The sequence below is a fragment of the Sceloporus occidentalis genome, unplaced genomic scaffold (genome assembly GCF_023333645.1).
Source record: "Sceloporus occidentalis isolate IW3139 unplaced genomic scaffold, rSceOcc1.0.p SCAF_8, whole genome shotgun sequence".
NCBI classification, from domain to species: Eukaryota; Metazoa; Chordata; class Lepidosauria; order Squamata; family Phrynosomatidae; genus Sceloporus; species Sceloporus occidentalis.
Genome location: NW_028316988.1, coordinates 1,593,289 through 1,613,929, shown reverse-complemented (window position 1 = coordinate 1,613,929; position 20,641 = coordinate 1,593,289). Strand labels below are relative to the sequence as shown.

The following is a 20,641-nucleotide window of genomic DNA, read 5'->3' as shown; positions in this document are numbered from 1 at the left end:
CTGGCTCCTCATTGGCCCTCCTTTGACCCCGCCCACAGTTGAAGCCGGCGGGGGCCCGGGTTCGGTTGAGGCGTGCCCAGGTGGCAGGTGGCATCCTTGCCATTGCAAAGGAGGGCTGTGCAAAGGAAAGGGAGCCCAGTGCGTCTGCTCTCATGGAGCCTGGCTTGGAAGGAGAAGGAGAAGGAAGGGAGGCCAAGGCCAGCAGCAGCAGCAGCAACACAGCCCTGGTCCAGGAGGGATGGTTCCGGGAGACCTGCAGCCTCTGGCCCGGACAGGCCCTTTCCCTGCAAGTGGAGGAGGTCCTGCACCACCGCAGATCCCCTTTCCAGGAGATCCTCGTCTTCAGGAGGTCAGGGATCTGGAGGAGCAATGCTTTAAATGACATGGCTCCCCATCCTCTGGGATCTGTAGTTCTGTAAGGTCTGCAGGGGTGCCTCTGCATTGGAATAATAATGCTTTAGCTGCCATGGTTCCTATCCTCTGGGATCTGTAGTTCTACAGGGTCTACAGGTGTGCCTCTGCACTGGAGAAGTAATGCTTTAAATGCCCTGGCTCCCCATCCTCTGGGACCCTGGGATCTGTAGTTCTGCAAGGTCTGCAGGAGTGCTTCTGCATTGGAGGAGCAATGCTTTAAAATGCCATGGCTTCCCATCCTGTGAAACCCTGGGATCTGCAGTTCTACAGGGCTGCATCTGAATAGTAGGAATATAGTGTGGTTTGACCCCCCCCCCGTTAAAGTACTGGAGCTCCATCCTGAGGGACACTGGGATCTGTAGTTCTGCAAGGGCTTCATAGGTGCCTCTGCAGTGGAAGAGAAGTGCTTTAGCTGCCATAGGCTCCCCATCCTTTGGGGGCCTGGGATTTGTAGTTCTGCAAGCCTCAGTAGTGGAGGGATAACGTTTTGCCTGCCATGGCTCCGTCCTGTCAAACCCCGGGATTTGTAGTATTACAGGGTCTGCAGATGCGCCTCTGCACTGAAAGAATGATGCTTTAACTTAACACGGCTCCCTATCCTCTGGGACCCTGGGATTTGTAGTTCGACGGGTGCAACTGCACAGTAGCAATAATGTGGTTTGAACTGTGGGACCCCTGGGGTTTATAGTCCTATAAGGTTTTTAGTGGCGCCTCTGATTTGGAGAAATAATGTGGTTTGATGCTGCCATCGATGCCATGGCTCCTTCCTATGGAACCCTGGGATTTGTAGTTCGACAGGGTCTTTAGGGGTGCAGCTGCACTGGAGGATTAATGCAGTATGACGCCACTTTAGGTGTCATATATATGGCATAGTATGGTTTCCCTATGGACAAGGACTGCCATTTGTTTTAGTACATCTTCCATAAAAACCTCCAACGCAACCTTGAAAATATAGGTAGGAAGACATAGAGTCATAGAGTCGAAAGGGTCCAACCCACTCATTCTGCCATGCTGGGGCTGCTGGGAGTTGTAGTACAGGAACATCTGGACGGATGCGTCTTCCCCGCCTCTTGTTCTTCCCTTACATCTTCTCTTTCATCCTGCTTTCCTATGCAGCAAAACCTATGGGAACGTCTTGGTGCTCGATGGCGTTATCCAGTGTACGGAACGGGACGAGTTTTCGTACCAGGAGATGATCGCCAACCTGCCTTTGTGCAGCCACCCTCATCCGCGAAAGGTGAGTCGAAGCCGCGGTGTCCCAAAAATGCCACCGTCGTGGTTTGAGGGTTGGACTATTATGACTCTTGAGACCAGGGTTCGAATCCTGGCTCGGCCATGAAACCTGCTGAGCGACGCTGGGCAAGGCACGCGAAAACAGAGGCGTGCGCACATTCAGGCTTCATAGGCTTGAATGGGGTGTGTGCCCATGCGCGCGCCCCATTGAAATAGCGAAGGTCGCCCCTCCTTGGATTTTCAAGGGCACCCTGATTTTTCCAGGGGTCTTTCCAACCAAAGATCTGGGACCCTAAATGCTTGGCAGGCGTCAAATAAAGCGATGGCGCTTTCTCTTCCCCATCCAGGTGCTCATCATCGGAGGCGGCGATGGCGGCGTCTTACGGGAAGTCGTGAAGCACCCCTCGGTCGAGTCCGTAATACAGTGCGAAATCGACGAGGTAAGCTTCCGCTGGTCCCTGTCATCCTGGGCAAGTCGGACGACTTGGCGGCACGCGACAGCGGCAGATATCGGGATGACTTTAAAATAAGGCCTGGTTGAGACAGAGAAAAGGTGGAATCTTCTCCAACCGGTCTATCTCTGTGTCAGATCATATACAGTATATACGCATCCTCCACCTTGCCCTGCCCTGGGGCCCTGGTTTCTCCACCGGCGCCACTTTTGGGAAGGGAACATCCAGTCCCTGGCGAAGCGTTTTCTCCTTCCTCCAGCGGCAAGAATCCACGAAATCATGAGAAGGAAGGAATGAGGCAGACAAGCTTCCTGCCCTCGGGGTGCAAAATGTTCTTTATTTCCTTCTCCACCCAACCTTGAGCGGCTTTGCAAGCCAAGTTGGCATGGCTCTATGGCGAGGAGAGCCGGCGCGGTGCCGTGGTTTGAGCATTGGACTGCGACTGCCAATTGTATAATTGTGACTTTATGATTCCGCTACACCAACGTCCCTTAGGTTTCACTGGGATTTGCAGTTTGGGGAGAGGTATTTGGGATTCCCAGCTTTAGTGCCTTTGTGTGTGTGTTGCATGCCTTTACGTTTCTGATGTATGGCAACCCTAAGGCAAACCTATCATGAGGTTTTCTTGGCAAGTTTGCTTCAGAGGAGGGAAATCTCATTTTACTTTTAACAGAAGAGCCATACATCTATGGGGCGCCACATCCCTTGTGCCAATATAATCTAATTCATTAACTGAAGGTGGAGATCCAAGCCTTGGCATTCCCAGGCAAGGCTGGCAAAGGCTGCTGTTTGAAACCCTGGGCACTGGTCAGTCTCAGCTTGGTTCTGCTTGGTGACCATTGACCATTGTGCCATCTTCCTTTCTTCTCCTCTGAGCAACCCAATATGGTTAGCATCACAGTCAATAAATAATGGGGGTCCCTTGTTTTAGGATGTGATCCAAGCGTCGAAGAAGTACCTCCCGGGGATGGCTGTGGGATACTCCAGCCCCAAACTCACTTTACACGTCGGGGACGGCTTTGAATTCATGAAGCAGAACCAAGAGGCTTTCGACGTGATCATCACAGACTCCTCGGACCCCATGGGTGAGTGTCCAGAGACCTCCCCAGCCTTTCCAGCAAAGCCATTTTGATCACTGGTCTTGCACATATTGCCATGCTTGCCCATGCATGCTCCCTGTGAGCTAAATGTGCCATGTGCTGTAATGGAAAGTTGAACTTAATGGTCCATGTGGTCCTTTCCAACTCTGTGATTCTGGGCTTGCTCTTTCATTTATATCCATCTCTGTCTTCCTCTCCAGGTCCTGCAGAAAGCCTCTTTAAGGAATCCTACTACCAACTGATGAAGACTGCTCTGCGGGAAGATGGCATCCTCTGTTGTCAAGGTGAGGAGTGGAACAACACAACTTAGCGCATTCAAACCATGTCCATATCTCGTTGGGCAATTGAATAGAGTCGGACGTGTTGCTTTTGTGCTGGAAAAGAACCGCAAGAGCTTTTAATAGTGCGCTCTTCAGCGCAGCCCATTGCTGCACAGTGTCTCCTTTGCAATTTTGCTAGTTGTTGCAGTGTGCCTTCGCGTCATTATTCTTCAAGACGTATTCTGACTTACGGTGTCCCTAAGGAGAACATACCACGGGGTTTTCTTGGCAAGGTTTGTTCAGAGGAGGTTTACCATTGCCTTTACCTAAGGCTGAAAGAGTGTGACTTGCCCAATGTCACCCAGTGGGTTTTGTGACCAAACTGGGAATTAAACCCTGGTCTCCAGAGTCATAGTCCCAAAGGGACAACTACCATTTGCGTAAGGGATATGCTTTCCAGACCAGCTCTTGACCAAGGAGGAAAAGGCTGCTTATCCCCTTTAGTGAGAGGATGATCCCATCATCCCCGGTCTAGTGCTCGCCTCCTCTCTGAACAGGCTTTAAAGGAGAGCTCTTTTTCCGCAGCTACCATTTTCTACCCAACGTTTTCCTTTGTAAATGTGCTCTGTGCCTCCGCTTCTGTTTGGTCACAACCGATTTAGTCTAAATTTTTTGGAGGGGGGTAGGTAGCTCCAGGACGCTATACAGAAAATCAGTGGGGACCCAGAAGGTTTATGGTGCCGTAATTGCAGATCCTGCCCTGAGCAGTGCATTCGGTTGCATAACCTCCTGAGATCCGACTTGATAATCCTTCACTTCTGAGCCTACTTCCAAGTATGTCAGGAGCCTCAGAGATGGAGCTTTGGACCCAGGGATGGCGCGAAAAGCAACCACCTTCCCTCTCCTCCGACCGAGGGCTTTGCTAACGCCTCTCTCGAATTTCCCAGGGGAATGCCAGTGGTTGCACCTCGACCTGATCAAGGAGATGTGGCAGTTCTGCAAATCCCTCTTCCCCGTGGTGGAGTACGCCTATTGCACCATCCCGACATATCCAAGCGGACAGATCGGCTTCATGCTCTGCAGCAAAAACCCGGTGAGGAAAGAGACGTCTCTGCTACTCTTGGGCATCCATGGCATCCATGACTCCCTTCCCCATCGTCCCCAACATTGGTGTGTTCCTTCCTGATGCCATTTTGGGAAAGCCTATAGCGGAAAATAGGTATTTGGGCTCGCTTGGGTGAGTATAGTGGGGTAAAGCCTACAACGGGTGGTTGAAGGTATACTATCTAGGAATTTAAACTTTACAAACTAAGGATTATTATGGTTGTGGCTTTCTTGGCTGAACATGGTCTTCCATTTTTCCTATTGCCCTCAACTTTACCAAGCATTAGTGTCTTTTCTGTTGGAAGAGGAAGGTTTACGATGGCATGGGCGATCCTAATGTCGCTTTTTTAAACACGTCTCCCTCCGGCAGAACACTAACTTCCGGCAACCTGTCAAACGCCTGACCCAGGAGCAAGTAGAAGAAATGAACCTCAAGTATTACAACTCGGACGTCCACCGGGCCGCCTTCGTCCTGCCAGAATTTGCACGAAAGGTAAGAGCGGGGAACCGGAGGGATGTCTTTTAGGTATTGCCTTTGGAGCCAGTTTGACCCTTTCGCGTTGAGTTCCTCTCCGTTTTAATTTATGACTGCTTTAATCCTTAAAATTGTTTAATATTAATAAATATTGATCGATCGACGTTGACCATAGAATCACGCTGGAGGACTTACAAATGCCTAGAGAAGTGTTTTCTCTAGGAACGTGCAGGTTCTCCATCACGACTCTATGGCCAACCTCTGGCAGAAACTGCGCTGGAAGACCTAGCCGTTCCTAAAGGGAACGTATTAACCGAGACCGCAAAATAATCAAATCCGCAAACGTCCAAGACGCAAATGCGGAGGGGTGCATTTATCGTTGGATGTGTACCTGTGACAATAGATCACTCCAGACCCACATGTCATGGTTTCTTATGTGCCGTGATGTATAGACAGGAGTCGGAGGGGATCTTTGTTCTTCCGACTTGTTCTTAATAGATTATTTTCCTTCTCTTTTTGTGCGTTTGTCCATCTCTCGCAGGCGCTGAGCGCTGTGTGAAAAACACCGCCGGGCCGCTTCGACCGCTTGCCTCAGACCTCCGTGGTTTTTGGAGCGACCTCAACCTCGGGGTTCCCTCCGGCAAGTAGTCCGGACGCGGCGGCACCCGCGTCCGCAGCCTATCCGCTAAAACATTCCTTCCAATTATGTATTTTAACAAGCAAAACTAAAAAGACTTTTGGGGGGGCTACCAAAACGGCTCACGACGCCCAGTCCAGACCTTGCCATGCCATTGCTTGAACTTTGCCATTCTCGGACCGGGAATGTCTTAACCGACCGCCTCTTCGGGTTTCAGCCTTCCTCCTTTTTTAACCCTATTATCCCCCCAATGCAAAATTATGTATTTATAACTATGTATCCCCCCATTTCCCCCCCAAATATCCCTTCCATTTAGCGGTTTTCTTCCAGTTATAGGAAGAAAGTTTGCTTTGGACTCTCCAAATGCGACCGAAGGAACAAAGGAGTTGTCGGTGTTGGCTTTGTACCTGCAAGAGATTGGAAACCATTTCTTCTTCTCATTTTTACTTTCCTCCTTTAGTTTGAATGCCTTTCTCGCCTTCGGAGGATTGTAACTTCTTTCCTTAGCTTTAAATGACATATCTTTTTGTTACAGAGAGAGAAAGAAAGGAGTATGTATTACTCCTTTCTTTTAGTTTAGAAATGCATATTTTGGCGTTGATGACAAATGTGCCCCGACGCATCCAAACATTTCCAACGGTTTGTATTCAAACCGTTGCAATTTTTGCGATGTTTCGGGATGCAAACCCTGCAAACCCTGCATTTTTTCCCCCCGGTATTCTTAAAGTCTTGCCTATCTCAATGCATTTTGGTGAGATACTTACAGAGGCGAAACAAGCGCACCGAATCCCAGCGGCCAGAATCCAAAGCTCCGAAGCGCGGCCGATTCCTTAAAGTAAAACGGGGGTTTCTTCAACACCTTTTGTTACTCCTCCTCCCCACATCTCTTTAGTATTATTATTACGTCTTGGATCACTTTATATAATGCTCTGAAATTAAACCTTATCCTTGTTTTTAGAGGAGATGTGGGGCAACCATGGAGGTCTAAGAGGCCAAATTCGCCGCATGTAATAATTTGGATGAACTCCCTTTAGCTGTTTCTGCAAAAAAATAACCAAATTTGGGATTAGTTTAATAAATAAATAGATAAAATGTCCTCATCGGGGCTACTTTTACCATGTTTTGGGCACATTTTCGGGTCAGGAGAAGCCTTTTTCTAACAACAACAGAATAGAAGTCGCTTCTTCCAAAAATTGGTCCCCCAAAAAACATGATGGAAATGCCCCTTAGAAAGGATATTTGGGGACCTTGTCTCCCACTTTTTTGGAGGGGAATATCATCCCCCCCAAAGTTTTTTTTCTTTTGCGGTTTCCTTTCTTTTCGCTCGCGGCGGTTGGCGGGGGTTTTCCCGGAAACGTCGCGCTCTTGGCGCCAACCTTTTGGAGCAGGGAAAAGGGGGGGAAAGAAAGGCAGAGCGAAGACATCATATTCCCACCCAAAAGGCATTCACCTTGCCTTCGGTCAAGCCACCAGACTTGGGTGCGTTGGACTACAATCCCAATGCTGTCTGGGGATGATGGGTTGTAGTCCAAGGAGAGTTGAGGACAGTACAAGGGTTTAATAAATAAACTAATAAACCTACCCTCGATCTTGTTGTATCTTCTTTCCATTGGAATTTGGGAATGCGTAGGCCTCAGCCGCGTCTATCATTATGTCTCTGGACAGTGGTCACTCCACATTTGCTGGCTTTAAGGGTGAAGGACGCTATTCTTTTGCACTAAAGAGAACGCCTCTCTAGGAACCTCCAGGTCCTCCAGCGCAACTCTATGGCCAACGTCTGCCGGAGGCTGACCATAGAGTTGCGCTCGAGGACCTAGGATTTCCTACACTAAACACTTCTCTAGGCATTTGTAGCTCCTCTGTTGTGATTTTATGGTCTGAAGAAACGTGGTAAGAAAACCCTGTGATGGGGTCACCGTCACTCAGAAATGACTTGAAGGCACCCAACAACAGCAATAGTTCCCATTATTTACCATTGCCTTTGCTGGCTGGGGCTGATGGGAATTGCAGTATAACAACACATAAGGCCACATCTGATTGTTACTTCCTGGCAGAAGCAAGGAGAAGCATGCCCACAAGGAACTGTGGGAGCGGTCCAAAAGCCTATAGGAAGCAATGGGAGCTAAGAAAGGGAATTACTGCACGGACAATTCTGGCATCTTTATTTATTATTATTTTATTTATTATTATTTATATATGTGATAATAATAATAATAATAAATTATTTGTTTATATCCTGCCCAATCAGAGGGAATCTGAGCAGGTTACAGGAATTAAAAATACAATTAAAAATAAAATATTTATTATTATTACATATTTATTATATTTTATATTTTATTTATTTTTACTTTATTGTTTTGGATGACAAGTCAGAAGGAAGGAAATAATAAAACAAATGAGGAAGACTTACCATTTTACACACACACACACACATATATATATATATATATATATATATATATATAATGGCACCTTCTGCACTTAATGGGACTAGAGCATCGATAGGTTTTGAGATCCATGAAGGGGCTGTTCTAATTCGTTGGACTGCAACTCCCATCAGTCTGGGGACTGCAGTCTTAGAGGGCCAGAGGGTTCCCTTTGACTCCTCCATTGCACTTAGGTTTTGGGATCCATGAAGGGCCACTTGTAATTGGTGGGACTGCAACTCCCATCAGCCTAAGCCAACAATAGCCTGCCAGGGATGCTGGGGACTGCAGTCTCACCAACCCTTTCACTCCTCCCTTGCATTGAATGGGACTTGAGCATTGTGGCTTTTGGGATCCACAGCTACCCTTGAATGTTTTCTGAATAATAATAATAATAATAATAATAATAATAATAGCAATCACAATAATACTAATAATTAAGCATACATCTTTTAATTGATAAGAGAGAGGGGGGGGTCCTTAACCTTTGGAAATGCCAAGCATTGCTGGCCTGAAGGTTTTGGTTTGGAGAAGGGAGGCTCAGGTGCATTTAGATGCAACCCTCATCATCATCATCATCATCACCAACAGCTGAGTCTCCATAGACTTCGGTTTGATCAAGTTCTGGCTCATAGAGAACATTCCTAATACAAGGCTGCCATCTAGTGACGACTCTAGAGCGCTGCAGCCTCTTTGAGCTTCCTCCAAAGTCCTTTGGATAGACCTAAGGAGAGAGAGAGGCGCTGAGGTCGAGCAAGAGATCGACCTAAAGAGAGAGAGAGAGAGATCCAGGGAGAAGGAGACCTGATTCCTTTGGAAAACCCTTCAGATACATTGAGGCAAAGGGCCCCCCAAAGCAACCCCGGGTCCAAGCCCCTTCTGTCTTCTGGGGATACATAGGGGGCCCCTCTATAGCATTGGGGGGCCCCAGTGCTATAGAGGACCCCCCAAAGCCCCCCCAGTCCAAGCCCCTTCTGTCTTGTGGGGATACATAGGGGGGTCCTCTATAGCATTGGGGGGTCCCAGTCCTTTAGAGGTCCCCCAAAGCCCCCCCAGTCCAAGCCCCTTCTGTCTTGTGGGGTTACGTAGGGGGTCCCTCTATAGCATTGGGGGGTCCCAGTCTTTTAGAGGTCCCCCAAAGCCCCCCCAGTCCAAGCCCCTTCTGTCTTGTGGGGTTACATAGGGGGCCCCTCTATAGCATTGGGGGGTCCCAGTCCTTTAGAGGTCCCCCAAAGCCCCCCCAGTCCAAGCCCCTTCTGTCTTGTGGGGTTACGTAGGGGGTCCCTCTATAGCATTGGGGGGTCCCAGTCTTTTAGAGGTCCCCCAAAGCCCCCCCAGTCCAAGCCCCTTCTGTCTTGTGGGGTTACATAGGGGGCCCCTCTATAGCATTGGGGGGTCCCAGTCCTTTAGAGGTCCCCCAAAGCCCCCCCAGTCCAAGCCCCTTCTGTCTTGTGGGGTTACGTAGGGGGTCCCTCTATAGCATTGGGGGGTCCCAGTCTTTTAGAGGTCCCCCAAAGCCCCCCCAGTCCAAGCCCCTTCTGTCTTGTGGGGTTACATAGGGGGCCCCTCTATAGCATTGGGGGGTCCCAGTCCTTTAGAGGTCCCCCAAAGCCCCCCCAGTCCAAGCCCCTTCTGTCTTGTGGGGTTACGTAGGGGGTCCCTCTATAGCATTGGGGGGCCCCAGTGCTACAGAGGACCCCCCAAAGCCCCCCCAGTCCAAGTCCCTTCTGTCTTGTGGGGATACATAGGGGGGCCTTCTATAGCATTGGGGGCCCCCAGTGCTACAGAAAAAGCCCCCAGTCCAAGCCCCTTCTGTCTTGTGGGGTTACATAGGGGGCCTCTCTATAGAATTGGGGGATGATGGGAACTGCAGTCGCTAAGGGCGCCAGTCCCATTCATTCCCTCGAATGAAGTCCTGGAGGGAGCGCCCTCTGGCGGTAGCAGAAAGGACGCTTATGATGGTTCTTAGTATCCTTCCTTGTCCCGGGCGCCCTCTGGTGGCGGAAATGAGCGTTGCAGCCATTCTCAGGCTCCAAGGGGCTCAGATTCCTGGCTCCTGAGTTTGGGAGACTGCTGGCATCTTTGGGGCCAAATTTACATTCATCATCGTCATCATCATCATCATCAGGCAGAGGAGCCAAAAAATGGTTTTAATGCGGTTTTGTATTGCTGCCTATTCCCGAGGGGAATTCCCTCTTTGCACGTGGAGCATCCTCATATTCATTTAAAAGCGGAATGGTCTATTATTATTATTATTATTATTATTATTATTATTATTATTATTATCTGCCTCGGGGTTCCAGGAGAAAGAAGAAACAGTGGCCAGTGGGCTTTGCAAAAGGAGCCTCTTTCCCTGTGTCCCTCTCTTCGTCCTCCATTGATGCCAATGCTGCTGGAAAGCCTTACAGCTGGACTGAGGACGAGGAAAGAAAGAGCCCTTGGCTTCGCCCGGCAGAGAATGAGGCCACGCCCCTCAGAAATAGGCAGCCAATCAGAGGCCAGGCAAACGGTGACCACAAGTCTTGGTTCTGAGATGAATCTGGGCATTATTCTAATATATATACATATATCTTTGCAAAGTGGGGAGGAGCACTCAAGCCATCTCCTTCCTCTCTATCTTTCTCTTTCACAGCTTGCCTTCCTCTGGGGTTGGTGCCTCCCTTTGCTTTGCCCCAGATCTAGGGGAAGCCTGGCATGAGTTATGGGGCTCTGCAGGGTCTCTGCCCCTTGCTCTGCCCTCCTCTGGTTGGGATGTCTCCATCTGGTGGTCCATGCCAAGCCTTCCTCCCAGAAACAGGTGAGCCAAAACCTTTCACCATTTTGCTAGGCCCTTGTATGCAATGGGACTTGAGCATCAATGGATTTGGGGGTCCGTGGGGGTCCTGGAACCGAATCCCAGAGGATACCAAGGGCCCATAGATGATGATGTTGATGATGATACTTGAATGCATATAATGGGACTTGAGCATCCATGGATTTTGGGATCTATGGTGGTTTCGGAAACAAATCCCAGTGGATACCAAGGGCCCATAGATGGTAATGTTGATGATGATACTTGAATGCATGTAATGGGACTTGAGCATCCATGGATTTTGTGATGCACGGTGGTTTCGGAACCAAATCCCAGTGGATATTATTATTATTTGGAGGGACAAAAATAACCGTGTTTTTTCCGATAGGTACTTTCCAGATGAATTTTATTTACGTTCCTCAAACGTCTTTTTATCCAGTTCTTTCAACCGGGGAACAAAAATCTCACCCCAAAAGCAAGAATGCACCAAAAAAGGCAATTAATGTATCCCATACACACACACACACACACACACACACACATCCAAGCGACTCTCCTTGGTCTTCCTGCTGATTTAAAATCCCGGTTTTAAAATAATCAATAACTGATAATCGATAACAGTGTGATAAACTCCATTGCTGTTGTCTCGCCATTCCAGATGACCAGTTTCTATATTTCAGAAATCTGTAGGATCTTAACATTGGAAGAGATCCCAAAGGTCACCAAGTCCAACCGTGCGACTCTCTGATTCTTAACTGCTGTCTCAAAAGAGCATCAATGCGCCATTTCTCAGATGTGGTGCTTTCTGGAGGCAGGTGCGAATTCAGGGGAAATCCCACCCTTGTCGGGCAAGGAAGGCTTCTCTTCTCGGTCATCTTGGTTTGCACAAACGCAGAGGCTTACATTCATCCCGAGCAAAATTTCACGTTTGGTTTGAATGGCGTTTCTCGTTTTCTGATTCAGCGTTGTGGGTTTTTCGGGTGACCTCAAAAGGAGATTTGTGAATTAGTCACAACTTACAGGACGGAGCGAGAACGGAAAGCGCAGGGCTGCCATTGTTCTGCAAAGCAAAGGGTTGCCGGGCAAGGAGAGGGGATTCGCACAGACGTCGCATGGCGCATGGCGATGGTGCAAATTGACACGAGGGTCGGACGTAGGTGTGCGCACCCTTTCCTGCAGCCATGCTGCAAAAGTGAAGGGAAATTTATACTTTCGTGCCACCTAAAAATGTTCAGTCGCGGTTCTGTTCTCACCCAAACAACTACTATTACTACTATTGGGAACACTACTACTGCTACTAGTAGTATGGCTGCCGCCGCTACTAATACTACCAGTATTAGAAGAAATGGTACCAGTAGTACTAGTACTAGCACTATTATGTACTGCTACAGCAATACCGGAAGATGTAGCACTGGTAAGAGCCATGGTACTACAAGTAGTACTAGGTGCCCTGGTACTACACATCATTGTTGTGATGACTAAGATCTTATCTGGAAGGTGTAACACCAGTAGTACTCATAGGACACTTCTGGTGTGCATCAGGCACCTCTGGTACATATTGGGCACTGTGTGTATTGGACACTTGCTGTGTGCATTGGGAAATTCCTCTGTGCATTGGGCGCTCAGGTGTGCATCAGGCACCTCTGGTACATATTGGGCACTTGTGAGGTACACTGACCACTTCTGGTATGCATTGGGCACTTCTGATACACATCAGGCACTTGTGCCAATGCACCAGGCATGTCTGGTGTGCATTGGGCACTTCTGATGCACATCAGGCACTTGTGCCAATGCACCAGGCACATCTGGTGTGCATTGGGCACTTCTGATGGCATCAGGGACTTCTGATGCACATCAGGGACTTCTACTGTGTATTGGATACTTGTCATGCACATTGGGCACTTGTGATGCATACTGATGCACATCAGGTACTTGTGATATACACTGGGCACCCTTGCTATGCATAGGGCACTTCCTAGCCGGTGTCCATTGGGAATGCCCCAATGTGCATTGCTGCTGTGGCGTATTGGACCATGGCACATCCATGGTTTCCAGGGTCTTCCTTTCCGAGACCTTTCTCTGATCCGAACTCAGGACCGGCGGTTCCAGCTTTGTCTGTGGGGCTGCAGCCTTAAGAGAAGAGGTTAGGGCTTACTGTTAGCCTTCTGTCTGGATTTCTCTTTCGATCTGAAGACGCTGAGTTTGGTTTTTCTGGATGACTGGGGAGCGTGAGACCTGAGTCGAAAAAGACGCTCGGTCGAGAGACAAGAAGGGAAAGGCAGGCTGGCTGACATTTCAAACATGAGATTTGAGGTCACTTCGCTCTATCAATGAATGTGTTTGCAAAGCGGTGCGTTTGCAAAGTGGTGGGCTTGCATGCTCAGGTCTATTGGCCTGTCGGCGGGTGCGTTTACACTGCAGAAATAATGCGGTTTGGCACCACTTTTAGGGCTGGGATCCCATAATCCTGGTTGAAGAGTAGGGTAAATTAAACAATATAGGCAATTCTCCCAAGGTTAAAAGAGGGCTCTTTGGACCCAAGGGACCTCTGCATGCAAAACCCGTGGCTACAACTCAGATGCTCCTCTCTTGCGGTCGCTCTCTGCTTCGCCTTTAGTCTTACAGTCGGCCCTTCTTATACACGGATTTGTTATACACGGATTGAAGCATACACGGTTTGAAGATGTTCCAAAAAAGTATAAATTTACCTTGATGTTCCATTTTTTATTAGGGACACCATTTTGCTGTGTCATTATACTTAATGGGACTTGAGCATACACGGATTTTGTTATACACGGGGGATCTTGGAACCAAACCCCAGCGTATAACAAGGATCCACTGTATTTCGTTTCAAGAACGGTGGGTGAAGCCACAGACTCACCCTTTGATTAATATTACGAAGCTGAGACAAGCTAAATTTAAATGGAGAGGTAGTCATTAAGGCCATTAATAACCGATTCTTGGGTTGCAGTCGGCAGTTGAACCACATCAAAATGGGAAACATCCGCCTACATGTTCTTTGGTGCTTCCAGTTAATGGGACGCCTGAAGTCCCCTGGCATAATCTCGATATCAGAAAACAGGCCCAATAATCATAATAATAATAATAATCTCAATTTACAGTTAATGGGATGTCTGCCGTTCCCAAATCTCCATATTGGAAGGGGATCCAGTGATAATCCGGGCTTTCTGTGAATTGGATCCTTGGTCTTGTACCGTTTCCATATCGGAAGAAGGTTAGATGAGGATGATGATTTGATTTTACCATACGAGGGAATCCCTGCTGTTCATTTGTATGGTGTCCATTTGGAAAACACCATGATAGATAGATAGATAGATAGATAGATAGATAGATAGATAGATAGATAGGATGTATGGATAACCTTAGAGTCTCCCTAAGTTGGAAATGACCTGAAGACAACCAACAACAACAAATGTATTTCATGCTTCCCTTTTGGGTTTCATAGCCACTGCTTTTTGTACGCATTTTGCAGGATTTTGGTTTCGTTGCTGTTTTTTCAACCCATGACTTTGGTGCTTCTCTGACATTACAGGGATGTGCAAATCTCGTCCACAAGGAAGCCCTCCGGAGATGTTGCCTCCAGTGCCCTCCAGGTCAGTAATATTCCCTGTCTTACTACATCTGTTATTACGCCTTGCAATAAAAAACCAACCCATTTTCCTTGCCTCCAAATGCCCTCTGAGCCTTTTGGCATCAGTTTAGGTCCTCTTGCGCCAGGAAACACCCCAGATGTTAGGAAATGGTAAGAGGCGACATGTCACCACGCGGCAGGGCTTTTTAGTTGTGGTTTCTTCAGAGCCGCCACAGAGAAACAGCTCTAGGCACACTCCTAAGGTGCGCTGCTGTGTGGCCTGAAAAGACAGAGAGATGGGGGTCTCCCAAAAATGGGGTCCGGGGTGGGAAGGGGGGAAAGGCAGCTAGAGTCCAACCAGGGACTCACCAAAGCGGTTGGTTTTGGAGACTGGCATCCAGAGCCTCAGAAACCCCCTCCATCTCTCAAGAGAAAGAAAAAACCCTCCGTGGGTGGGGAGGTTCGGGGTGCTTTTTTGACAAGTAAAAACACCCACCGTTTATGATCTTGAGGCAATTTCTGGTTTTGTGATTTCTAGGTTAACAGCAGACCAACCAGATCATGCCCTCCCCTCTCTCGTATCTATCTATCTATCCATCGATCTATCCATCCATCCATCTCCCCACTCTCTCCTCTCTCTTATGATCTATCAATCCGCTATCAATGATCCACCTATCATCCATCCATCCATGCATCCATCTTACTATCTGTCTAACATGAACTATCTATCATCCCGAGACAGCATTCCTGGCACCACTTTACCTGCCATGGTTCTGTCCTAGAGCATCCTGGGGTTTGTAGTTCACTGAGGCACCCAGGTGCTTTGACCAACCAACCGGACACCTGACCAAACTCCAAATCCCAGGATCCTGTAGGATAGAGTAGAGGGGAAGGCAAAGTGGTATCCGACTGCTATAATTCAGTAATGTGGATGCCCCTAGAGTTAATTTCCAAAGCTGCAACCACCTTCTTTTTTAAAAGGTTACCGTCCGAAGACCGCATGTCCCTTGGATTTGGACAGAGACTGCGCAAAGATACCTTGTGAGCCGGAATATTACCTGAACCAGCAACTTGTGAGGCCACGGTGCGAGGCGTGCGTGAAATGCACAACCGGTATGTGCCGTTGTGAATGCGAATCCCCTCCATGCTCCCCTGTCCCCATAACGCCTTCCATGTTTTAAACCCAGTGTCCTATTATTAAGCTGCCTGTTGTAGTCTTTTTCCCAATCTGGAAAGCTCAACGTCGGATGGATCGCAACCCCCATCATCCCCAGCCAGCCATTGCTAAACACATATACACATATACACACCTCCAGTTGTAGATGGACATAGACGCGGTTCTGTCGTGAGATCAACAAACCCACAGTGCGCCAGTGAGATTATGCGCTAAAAATACAAAACGATGGAGAAAAACCCAACATTGATAATCCTGGGTTAAGTGGGATTTTTGGCAGCCCCAACCCCAAATTTAATCAAAATGCATGTGAACAACACGGATTCAAAATGGAACTGATCCCAAAAGATTTGCATTCTCTGCTGTGTGAACAACCGATGCAAGTAGACCCGGGATAAACCAGGATAAAACCGGTCTCTGGATAAACCTTTTCAGATTTCCCTCTGTCTTCCACGATTTGAGGATTTGCTTTCCCTCCCTGCAGAGCGGCACTTGCTGGAAAGATCTGCTTGCACCCAGGACACCGGCCGGGTTTGCGAGTGCGAATCTGGACGGTTTTGCCAAACGCCGGTGGCAAACTCATGCGCCCGGTGCACGCCCCATCGCTCCTGCAAACCGGGCTTTGGGGTCAGGACTAAAGGTAAGTCCAAATCAAACACTTCTGATCTCTGGACCTGGAGTTTCTCAGTCTCAGGACCTGGGGTGCCATCTCCAATTTTGCCATGGCAAAACTCCTTGGAAGAAACATGGCAAGAGAGCTTCACGATAGGTTCACCTTAGGGTTGCCACAAGTCGGAAGGGACTTGAAGGCATGCAACAACACATATTGCAGGTTTGAGATATATATGTGTGTGTGTGTGTGTGTGTGTGTGTCTTTGGTACTTTTTCTAGGGACTGCGGAGAATGACACCGAGTGCGAGGAATGCCCTCCAGGGACATTCTCCAACGAGGATTCGAGCATCCAACCCTGCAAAACCCACACCAAGTAAGCAATACTTTCTTGCATTTGACCTATCCAGTGTGTACTTAAGAAGCTGGTTTTGTTTGTAGATGGTAAAGCTCAGACCACTATTTGCTCCAAATGGGACATGTTGAGTCCTCCAAGGGATCAAAATAACAAACTACAAATCCCAGGATCCCATAGCGTGGAGCCACGACAGTTAAAGCAGTGTCAAACTGCATTGTGTCTGGAGTGCGGAAGCAGCCCTAGATTGCAAAAAGAGTGTCTAAAATCCCATATTTGCAGCATGAGAGAGAAAAGAGAAGGGAGCCAGCATGGTTTGCGCATTGGACAATGACTAGAGACCAGGGTTTGAATTCCCTGCTTAGCCATAGAAACCCACTAGGTAACCTTTGGCAGTCCCCCTCTGAACAAACTTGCTAAGAAAACACCATGATAGGGTTGCCATAAGTCGGAAATGACTTGAAGGCACACACCAACAGAGCTAAAAGAGGAACACATGCTCCCCAATAGAAATGCTGGCCTTCCCTAAAATTTAACTTTGCCATCACTGTTCAGATTTCTAGCATTGCAGTCGCTTCCATTGAGCCTTTAGCAGAGAGAGGTCTACCTTGACATCTTTCCTTTGGTTGTCTTTTTCTGTCTTCTCCAGCTGTACAAGACTAAACAAGATGACTGTCAGCAAAGGAAACGCCACCCACGATGAACAGTGCGCCAACCAGCCGTCTGTGAACATGGCGGGCATTTCCTTGGGCACTTCACCTCTTGAATCCCTTGGCAATGTAATCAAGGAAGCTGTGGACATGCTGGACTCTGGACACTTGTTTGGCGATGGCGCCACAACCGTTAGGAAACCCACAGATGCACCGAACGCCAGCCTTTTCGACATAACCATAGAGAAGACTTGGAGAAGAGGTGGGTAGACCACATCTCCTTTTCGGGGACTGTATGAGTCCTGGACAAGGATTTAATGTGGAACCAGGGACCCATCCACACGACAGAATTATACCACTATGGTTCAACTTGGACTGTCATGGCTCCATTCCGTGGCATCCCGGGATGCTGTTAAAGTGGTCACAAAGACGCATTAACGCACATCGTTTTACTTTCTGGATTGACAATGCATTTCCGATATTGCTTTATGTGTGCAATTGCGTGTGATAACCATTTGCCAACGACTCGCCATTTCCGCTCTATTTACGAGAAGCTTTAAATGCACTTGAATCTCTCTTTAATGCCGAAATTAGCCCCAGTGTGATAAACTTCTAAGAGTAACCCATTCCTTTTAAAAGTGACTTTGCAATCTCTTGTCCAAACCCAAAAAAGTGGATGATAGGTTCACTGCTTCCAAAACTGGAGGCTTTAAAAAGTCACCAATTATTAATAAAGAGTGTGTTGAGATTGTCCTTATATTAAACTCTCCCTCCTCTTTCCATAATTCATTTTTGCAATCTTTCCCTTTTCAAGGTGAGCGCGATTTTACCCTTCTGGGCGTCCTCTTCCTTTTGGGACTGATGCTTTGCGCCTGTGCAGTGATGCTCTGGCGAAGGAGAGCTTGCCACAAGTGGACTGTCCCCCACAAAGTGAAATGTGAGCCAACCTGCGGTAAAATCATAGAACTGGAACAAATAAATATATAATGTTATGCTCGTGTTGTCCTGGCTTTGAGTTTCCCATTGAGCGCAAGAAGGATGCTGGCACAGGGCTCTTCTTGTGCTCCTGTTTCAAGGAGCCACAAGATGGCAACCTTCCCTTTTGGCTTTGCAATTGCAGCCTGGAACTGAGAAGTGCGCCTTGAGTCAACCCTTTTTCACACTAGGATTCCTCTAGTATGATAAGGTCCCTAGGACTTTTCTTGCCCAGATCTATTGATTTTAGGGTTTCTGCATAGGAAGGTTATTGCTCCTTACAGAAGTGGACATTTTGCATTTAATTTGCAATGCATCATTTAGACCCAAGAAAGCTTCTTAGGAATATCGGTTTTACCAGCCCTAGGGGTTCTGTGTTCTAATCTCTCCCCTTTTCTCTCTTGTTTTCCCTTACAGTATCTAAGAGGGCAAAGATATGTGTGGTAAGTATGCCATTTTGCGGAAGGAGGTAAACAGACTTCTTTAAATCAGGAAAGGGCGGCCAGTGGAAAGCATGCGTTGATTCCAGGATCCCCCATGGATAACATTATGGAGGGCTGACTGATGATGGTGGTGATGATGATGATGATGATGATGATGATGATGATGATGATGTAACTGGTCCAAGGTCTGACCCCAGGTTTGCTTTCTTCCCCAAGAAGCAGATGAATATGCTGAGCTCTGCAGAGAACCATCAGAGAGAAGGAGATACAGTGAATATCCAGCTTCCCACGGAAGAATGCAATGGCAGTTCGCTCTTGGAAATGGAAGAACCCCTCGAACTCGATCCTGGAGGAACCGACCTGGTCCAGGCGGATGGAGGGATGTCGGTAGAGTCTCCACCGCAATGCACAAATTGCATTGGTGAGTTTGTGGCTTGCCGCAAGACGCAAGCATCCCTTGCACTACTGGGGTAAAGAGACTGGTATGTTCCTAAGCCTGAAAAGACTGGAGTCCTGTATTCACGCTACACAATTATAGCATTATGATACCACTTTAACCGCCATAGCTCATCCTATATAGTATCAGTAAGACTATTTGGGTTCTTATTGAGTCTCATTTTGGTTGGCTCCGGGACGGTAAAGGAAAAACGATCCTAATCCTATTCCGTTTCTTGCTTCCTCCCTTAGAAAAAATATACATCATGAGAGCAGACACGGTGATCGTCGGGTCCGTTTCGGAATTGCCTTCCGGGAAGAATTGCACCACGAGAGATGAAGACGGAAGCCCTGGGATGCAAAAAGATGTAGAGGAGAAGGAAGTGACAATACGCTATCCAGAACAGGAAATGGAATTGTGTCCAGGAAGTGACATCACAACGCCGGTGGAGGAAGAATGGGAATTCCACTACTCTGCGGAGGAGACTTTGGCCATCTAGGAAGGATGTTATAGCTGAGCATCACCTGTACTTTTAAGCACATCTGTCCATTGCTTAATGCATAAAGTGCACCCAATTTTGCTCTGCATTCCCATTTTCCCAGCTGGTTTTAAAATGTCCCGGTTTCTCTCTCCTCCTCCTGCCTTTCCCAATTTAATGCACAAAACATACCTTCCAAATTTCCCAATTTAGTGCATAAAGCACACCCTCCAACTTCCCTAATTTAAGTCACACTCAGAGGAAGACCATGGCCAAACCTCCTATGAAGAAATCCTGAGAGACGCCTTTTTATAGTTGTGCAAATGTTGGACTCAGACCCCAGGAGACCAGGATTCGAATCCTCTTTCAGCCATGGAAACCCTGACTTGGGGCATGTACCACTCTCTCAGCCTCAGAGGATGGCAATGGCAAGCCTCCTCGGATTACATCTGGCCAAGAAAAAGTCATGAGGCCTTAGGGTCGCCATAAATTAAACATGACTTGAGGGCATAATACTACAGCATGCGGGGTTGGATTAGATGACCCTCGGGGTCCCTTCGAACTCAGTGTTTCTCCACTTCTGTCATCCATGTGGGATTTTTGCCCTGCAAGGCAATGAGATGGATCCTTTATCTGTGTGGATCTTTGACGGTTTGCAGTTTGCATGATCAAAACCCATCCCTTCCTCACCCGCTGTCTTCAAAAACCAGCCTCCTTATGTTTGCCAATTCTAAAGATATATTTGCTCTCTCAGGGCCCAAATCGCCCCGGAGGGCTGTTATCTGAGCATCGTAAAATCCTTGCGGCCGTTGGGATTACTGATTAACTCTGGTTCCCCCCTGCCATCTTTTATTCTTTATTTTAAAGGGGACAGAAGGAAAAGAAACGTCACTCCTTTGGCCCGGCGGGCGGGATCCTGCCGGAGCAAACAAAGCCACTCTTGTGCCTCGACGGGACAAAGCGCCTTTATAAACGGAGCCGTCAGAGCCGTGGACGCCATTTGCAGGGCCTTGTTCCACTGCCAGCGCATCCCAACT

General features: G+C 48.0%; 2 protein-coding genes across 2 annotated transcripts; both read left to right on the top strand.

The window, feature by feature from the left end:
- Positions 1 to 65: 65 nt before the first annotated feature.
- On the top strand, positions 66 to 7,235 carry LOC149307626 (spermidine synthase). Its single transcript, XM_089534121.1, has 8 exons — positions 66 to 349; positions 1,531 to 1,651; positions 1,995 to 2,087; positions 3,031 to 3,184; positions 3,400 to 3,483; positions 4,407 to 4,552; positions 4,934 to 5,056; positions 5,580 to 7,235. The coding sequence occupies exons 1-8, from the start codon at positions 153 to 155 to the stop codon at positions 5,595 to 5,597; spliced, it is 936 nt and encodes a 311-aa protein (XP_089390247.1). The 5' UTR covers positions 66 to 152; the 3' UTR covers positions 5,598 to 7,235.
- Positions 7,236 to 10,802: 3,567 nt separating this feature from the next.
- LOC149307625 (tumor necrosis factor receptor superfamily member 8-like) lies at positions 10,803 to 19,691 on the top strand. The gene is made up of 10 exons (XM_089536789.1): positions 10,803 to 10,898; positions 14,446 to 14,506; positions 15,466 to 15,597; positions 16,143 to 16,298; positions 16,550 to 16,643; positions 17,272 to 17,534; positions 18,087 to 18,209; positions 18,665 to 18,690; positions 18,907 to 19,111; positions 19,378 to 19,691. The coding sequence occupies exons 1-10, from the start codon at positions 10,803 to 10,805 to the stop codon at positions 19,623 to 19,625; spliced, it is 1,404 nt and encodes a 467-aa protein (XP_089392915.1). The 3' UTR covers positions 19,626 to 19,691.
- Positions 19,692 to 20,641: the final 950 nt, after the last annotated feature.

Excerpts from the sequence above, each read along its gene's own strand:
- LOC149307625 (XM_089536789.1), top strand. The coding sequence starts at position 10,803 with ATGGGGCTCTGCAGGGTCTCTGCCCCTTGCTCTGCCCTCCTCTGGTTG. Across the intron at positions 10,899-14,445 it reads AGCCTTCCTCCCAGAAACAG|GGATGTGCAAATCTCGTCCA; the intron begins GTGAGCCAAAAC and ends CTGACATTACAG. Across the intron at positions 15,598-16,142 it reads GTGCGTGAAATGCACAACCG|AGCGGCACTTGCTGGAAAGA; the intron begins GTATGTGCCGTT and ends CCCTCCCTGCAG.
- LOC149307626 (XM_089534121.1), top strand. The coding sequence starts at position 153 with ATGGAGCCTGGCTTGGAAGGAGAAGGAGAAGGAAGGGAGGCCAAGGCC. Across the intron at positions 350-1,530 it reads GAGATCCTCGTCTTCAGGAG|CAAAACCTATGGGAACGTCT; the intron begins GTCAGGGATCTG and ends TTTCCTATGCAG. Across the intron at positions 4,553-4,933 it reads TGCTCTGCAGCAAAAACCCG|AACACTAACTTCCGGCAACC; the intron begins GTGAGGAAAGAG and ends TCCCTCCGGCAG.